The 6,518-nt window shown below is 46.0% G+C and overlaps 1 protein-coding gene across 1 annotated transcript; it reads left to right on the top strand.

The window, feature by feature from the left end:
- Positions 1-351: 351 nt before the first annotated feature.
- Positions 352-5,701, top strand: EAH_00057930 (RNA helicase, putative; the record flags this gene model as incomplete). Its single annotated transcript, XM_013393691.1, has 9 exons — positions 352-1,365; positions 1,625-1,754; positions 2,288-2,301; positions 2,702-2,941; positions 3,153-3,248; positions 3,724-3,904; positions 4,640-4,815; positions 5,193-5,330; positions 5,516-5,701. 9 exons carry the CDS (start codon positions 352-354, stop codon positions 5,699-5,701), a joined length of 2,175 nt encoding a protein of 724 aa, XP_013249145.1.
- Positions 5,702-6,518: the final 817 nt, after the last annotated feature.

A 6,518-nucleotide genomic window follows, 5' to 3' on the forward strand; every position in this document is an offset into this window, starting at 1 on the left:
TGCACATTTAGGGTTTAGGGTTTAGGGTTTAGGGTTTGTGAGTCTTCTTTACCTTCCGTTGCATTATTGATTGCTTGTAGGAGGAGAAGAATGCTGATGTGGCTTGCCGCAGCTTGAGGCCCCCAGCAGCAGCAGCAGCAGCAGCAGCTGCAGCAGCAGCAGTAGCTGCAGTAGCAGCAGCAGACAGCAACCTTCTGCTTTCTCAGGGACACAGGAGGAGGCAGGGCCTGTGCTAAGAGCCGGTCCAGCTGTGCTGTTGCAGCTTCGCCAGCAGCAACAACAGCAGCAGCTGCAACACCAACAGCGGCAGCAGCAACAGCAGCAACAGCAGCAACAGCAGCAGCACGGGAGATGGAGAACAAGGAGGCTGAGACACTCGAAGCACTTTTCTCTGTGTTTCATAATGGCGCTGCTGCAACCAAAGCTGCACCTGCAGCAAATGCGACGAAGGCAGCAGCAGCAGCAGCAGCAACAACAACGGCAGCAGCGCCGAAGACAGATCCTGCTGCTGCTGCTGCTGCAGTAGAGGATAGTAAAGAAAAGGGCAGCAGCAAGAGGTCTAGGGTTTCTTCTCCACAGCAGCAAACGAAGAGGAAGCGTCGCGGCGCCCCTGCAGCAAAAGATCAGCCAAAGACTGAGGCAGCAGCAGCAGCTGATTTAGCAGCAGGAGAAGCAGCAGCAACCGCCGCAGATGAAGAAGCCGCGTCAGCAGCAGCAGCAAGAACAGCAGCAACAGCAGCAGCAGCAAAAGATAAAGCCTTCGGCGATGCCTTTGCTACAGCTGGTTTAGTCAGCCGTGTGCTGCTCTCAGACAAAAATTGCTTGCATGAAGTAGTTTATCCAGAGGGGTTCCCAACAAAGTTTAAAGACTTCCCCTTACAAACTACAATCTCATCTGCTGCTGCTGCTGCTGCTGCAGCTGCTGCTGCAAGGGATGAGGCGGAAGCCCCCGGTGCCGCAGCAGCATCATCGCAGCCTGTTAAGACTGAACCAGAGGCTGCAGCAGCAGCAGCAGCAGCGGATAAGTCTGCTGCATCTGATGCGACATCAACTGCAGCATCTGATTCTGCATCTGCAGCAGCAGCAGCAGCAGCAGATCCCTCAGAAGGAGCAGATTCCGCAACAACAGCAGCATCAAAAGCAGCAGCAGGAGACAGCAGCAGCAGCAGCATGCCTCGAGCAGCAGCACGTCAATGGAAGTTCGTTCTAGATACATTTCAGCAGCGGAGTGTATTATGTTTAGAAGCAGGAGAGAATGTTTTAGTTGCTGCACATACATCAGCAGGCAAGACAGTTGTTGCTGAATATGCGATTGCAATGGCGCTCAGAGACAAACAAAGAGTCGTCTATACAAGCCCCATCAAGGTCCAGTTGCTGCTGCTGCTGCTGCTGCTGCTGCTGTTGCTGTTGCTGCTGCTGCTGTTAATGCTGCTGCTGCTGTTGCTGTTCGTTGTTGGTGCTTTTTATGTTAATCCTCCAGCAGCAGAATGAGTTTGTCTTACGTGAGTGCATCAATAGTTTTCTTCTTCACATTGCTGTTGCTGTTGCTGCTGCTGCTGCTGCTGCTGCTTGACACGTTTCTACTTCACTGCTGCTTTTGCTGCTGCTGCTGCTGCTGCTGCAGGCTCTTTCAAATCAGAAGTACCGAGATTTGTGTGAAATATTTGGAACAGAGAGTGTGGGGTTGTTGACTGGGGATGTGTCTGTACACCCCGAGGCCTCTATTGTTGTAATGACAACAGAAATTCTGCGGAGTATGCTCTATAGAGGCTCTGTACTTGTTCGCGAAGTCAGTGCATCATTATCATCATCATCCTGCTGCTGCTGCTGCTGCTGTTGCTGTTGTTGCTGTTGTTGCTGTTGCTGTTGCTGTTGCTGTTGTTGTTTACTGCTGTTTCTTGTTGGTGCTGCTGCTGTTGCTGCTGCTGTTGCTGCTGCTGTTGCTGTTTTTTGCTGTTGCTGTTGCTTGCTGCTGTTTGTTGCTGATGCTGGTGATGGTGCTGCTGGCCGTGCTGCTGTAGCAGAGCAGCAACAGCAGCAGCACCAGCTGCTGCTGCTGCAGCTGTTGCTTCCTGCGCAGCAGGCAGGCGTCAATACTGGGATGCGATGCCGTTGCTGTTGTTTTACGTTGTTTGCCCCTCTGCTGCTGCTGCTGCTGCTGCAGCTGTTGCTGTTACTCCTATTCCTACTCCACAACACCAACAACTCCAAAAACAACCCCTCCTGCTTCTGCTGCTTCTGCTGCTGCTGCTGCTGCTGCTGCTCCTTGTGTGTGGTTTGTTGACAGGTGCGTTGGGTTGTGTACGATGAAATTCATTATATGAGGGATCGTGAAAGAGGAGTCGTTTGGGAGGAGAGTATAATATTGCTGCCAGCAGGCTGCCGCTTAGTTTTTCTATCTGCTACTGTTCCTAATGCGCAGCAGTTTGCAGGGTGGATAGCAGCATTAAAGCAGCAGCCTTGTCATGTGTTATTTACAGAGAAGAGGCCTACACCGCTGCAGCATTATATGTATCCTCAAGGAGGTGATGGGGTTTATTTAGTAATGGATGAAAATAAAGTTTTTAGAGAAGATAGTTTTTTAAGAGCTGTTGCGGCCCTGCAGCAAGCTGTCGAGATGCAGCAGCAGCAGCAGCAGCAGCAACGCAGAAATAAACAAAAAAATAGAAATAGTATTGCTAAAATACTTCTCATGTGCCAGCTAAGACATTACACCCCAGTTATTGTATTTTGCTTCTCAAAAAAAGAATGTGAAGCAAACGCACAAGCGCTCATTGGTAGAGGAGACAGCAGCAGCAGCAGCAGCAGCAGCAGCAGCAGCAGCAGCAACGGCAATGGTAATGGGGTTACCCTCACCAGCGAAGAAGAAAGAAAACTCATTGCAGAAATATTCAATAATGCTGTTAGTACACTCGATGAAGAAGACAGACAGCTGCCACAGGTCAAACCCTAAACCCTAAACCCTAAATATCCTAAACCCTAAACCCTAAACCCTAATTACTCTAAACCCTATACCCTAAACCATAAACACTGCCGCTTAAAATTTTTGTTTCTTTTCCTCGACGTGCAAGTAGTCAAGTCTCCAGAGGTTGTGTATCCCTTAGGGTTTAGGGTTTAGGGTTTAGGGTTTAGGGTTTAGGGTTTGCGTGCAGATCAAGTCGATTCTACCGTTGTTGCTGAGGGGTATAGGCATTCATCACGGAGGTTTGCTGCCATTCGTGCGGGAGCTTATTGAGATCCTCTTCCAGGTACAAAACCCTGCTGCTGCTGCTGCTGTTGCTGCTGTTGCTGCTGCTGCTGCTGCTGTTGCAGCTGTTCTTTTTGCTGCTGCTGCTGTTGCAGCTGTTCTTTTTGCTGCTGCTGCTGTTGCTCTTGTTCCTGATCTTGCTGCTATTCTTGCTGTTGCTCTTGCTGGTACTCTTGCTGCTGCTCTAGCTGTTACTTTTGCTGCTGCTCTAGCTGCTACTCTTGCTGCTGCTGTGGGTGCAATTGCCCGACTGAATTTAAACAAACAAAACACCAAAACAAAACAACAAAACAAATCCCCTGCATAAAACAATCAAAAAAACCACAGAATAAAACAATTCTTTTTTTTTAAATAACTATATATATATATATATATACATATATACATATACATATACATATATATATATACAATATATATTATATATATAATATATATATATATATGTTTATGTGTATATGTATATTGATGATTAGGAATCTCTGATACGAGTATTATTTAGCACAGAGACATTTAGCATGGGTGTAAACATGCCTGCAAAGACAGTCGTTTTTACTGCGATTCGCAAGTGGGACGGAGAAGCTTATCGTCTAATTAATGGCGGAGAGTATATTCAAATGGCCGGCAGAGCAGGAAGAAGAGGCCTTGATGATAGAGGTTTGCTGCCTACTCTTCTTTATTCTTTGCTGTTTTGTTGTTTTGTTTGTTTGTTTGTTTTGTTTGTTTTGTTTGTTTTGTTTGTTTGTTTGTTTGTTTGTTTTGTATGTTTGTTTGTTTGTTTGTTTGTTGTTTTGTTTATTTGTTTATTTGTTTATTTGTTTGCTTGTTTGTTTGTTTGTTTGTCTTGTTTGTTTTGTCTTGTTTGTTTGTTTGTTTGTTTATTTATTTAGTTTTGTATTTACTTCTTTTGGTACTGATGTTTGTCTTTTTTTTGCTTTGTTTTGTTTGATGTTTGCTGCATATATTCATTTCTTTCTTTACTTGTTTGTTTGTTTGTTTGTTTGTTTGTTTGTTTGTTTATTTGTTTGTTTATTTGTTTAGTCAGTTCTTTATTTAGTTGTTTAGGTGTTTATGTTTATCTTTTGTATTTTGTTTTATTTAATGTTTGCTGCACCTTTTTATTTATTTGATTATGCTAAATTAAACATAAATATAATTTAATAAAATATATTATGAAAGGAAAACACTTAGCCTGCTGCTGCTGCATCTGTTTTGTTGCTAGGGTTGCTGCTGCTGCTGTTGAAGTTGTTGCTGCTCCGACTGCTGCTGCAGTTGCTGCTGCTGCTTCTGTAGCTGCTGCAGCAGCTGCAGCAGCATGCATGCATACATGCATGCATGCATGCATGCATATAGATGTTTGTTGTATTTGTCTTTGTGTTGTGCGTTCTTAAGGTATTGCAATAATAATGTTTGATGAGCAAGTAGACCCTGAAGAAGCAAAAGGTTTATTCATGGGTGGTGCTGCTCCTCTTCTCTCTACGTTTCACTTGGGTTTTAATATGCTGCTAAACTTATTTAGAATTGAAGATGCAGATCCCGTCTATATGATCTCAAGGAGCTTCGCTAATGTCAGGCACAAACCCTAAACCCTAAACCCTAAACCCTTGTGTACCGCCTGTGGTGTGGTGCTCCCGTTGAACAACCCCTGCTGCTGCCGCTGCTGCTGCTGCTGCCGCTGCTGCTGCTGCTTCTGCTGCTGCTGCTGCTTCTGCTGCCCTTGGGCAATCCGTCTCGCTGCTGCTGTTGCGGCTGCTGCTGAGGATGCCTTGTTGCTGCTAGTGCTGCTGTTTGTGTCGCTGCTGCTGTTATACCTGCCGCTGCTGTTGCTGCTGCTGCTGCTGTTGTGGGTCTTCTTGCTGATGCGATGCTACTGCTAATGCAGCAGCAGCTGCTGCTACTGTAATTGCTGCTGTCGCTGCTGCGTCTGCTGCTGCTGCTGCTGCAGTTCCAGCAGCACGGGCGTTCTCTCAAGCTGCAGCAAGAGCTGCAGGAGCTGCAGGAGCAGCTGCATGCAGCAAAAGACATTCGATCTCTAGTGACGTTGCCTGAAGGCGAGAAGGAACCAGACTTCGATGTGGAAGAGGTCAAAACCCTAAACCCTAAACCCTAAACCCTAGACCCTAAACCCAAAACCCTAATCTGTTGCATCTGTTGGTGAACGTTCTGGGCATTAGCGCTGCGGCGTGTAGATTGTCTCAGCAGCTTCTGGGGGGTTTATGGTTTAGGGTTTAGGGTTTAGGGTTTAGGGTTTGTGTTGTTGTTATTCAGGCTATTAGCAGCTTCTATGGAAGGAAGCACGAGCTGCTGCAGCAAGGGCGTCTGCTGCGCTCTATAGCAATGCAGCCGCAGCACTTAGCAAGATTTCTACAGCCAGGGCGTTTGCTTTGTCTAGTTGAAGACGATGGTACTGAGTGGGGCTGGGCCACTTGCGTTCGAAAGGTCCTTAAACCCTAAATCCTAAACCCTAAACCCTAAACCCTAAACCCTAAGTTCTGGAGTTCAAAAGCGCAAGATGCGTTCGTTTTGTGTTGCTTTGTTTTCTATTCTCATTTTATAGTCTAAGTTTATTTAGGGTTTGGTTTAGGGTTTAGGGTTTGGTTTAGGGTTTAGGGTTTGGTTTAGGGTTTAGGGTTTCGTCTGGGGTTTGATTGCTGAATTACTCCTTTATTATAATATTTGTCTAATTATCCTTACATTATTATATGTACTTACTTTTTAATTATATTTATTTATTTTATAAATATCGTTCTAAAGCGTGTAAACTTTCTTCTTTATCATTATCACAACTAAACAAACCCCATTTGCATGCATGCATGCATGCATGCATGCACTTTATTTTCTTTGTTTTGTTTACAGCTTCAGAAACGCAAAGTGCCTTCAGCCAACGCACACGAAGGACCAGTGGACCAGTTGCTGGTCCACTGTCTTGTCAGCTGTCAGCCCCTCTCTCTTCATTCCTTAGAAACAAAACAAGGGGCCCCAGACGCCTCAGGGGCCCCAGGGGCCCCCAAGGGGCCCCCAGCCCCTCCGCCTATACGTGCAACTAAGCCTAGGCCTGCTGCACCTGTAGGAGAAGAAGGAAAAGATTATGTATTAGAGGTGCTTATTTTATTCTTTTGTGCTGCTGCTGCTGCTGCTGTTTATTATTATTATTATGAGGTTGTCGTTGTTGTTCCTGCTGCTGCTGTTGCTGTTCCTGCTGCTGCTGTTGCTGTTGCTGCTGCTGCTGCTGCTGCTGCTCGTGCTAAACGCTTCAGGGTTTGGGGCTGTG

Source organism: Eimeria acervulina, genomic scaffold, assembly GCF_000499425.1.
Source record: "Eimeria acervulina Houghton genomic scaffold, Eah_scaff1277, whole genome shotgun sequence".
Taxonomy (NCBI): domain Eukaryota; phylum Apicomplexa; class Conoidasida; order Eucoccidiorida; family Eimeriidae; genus Eimeria; species Eimeria acervulina.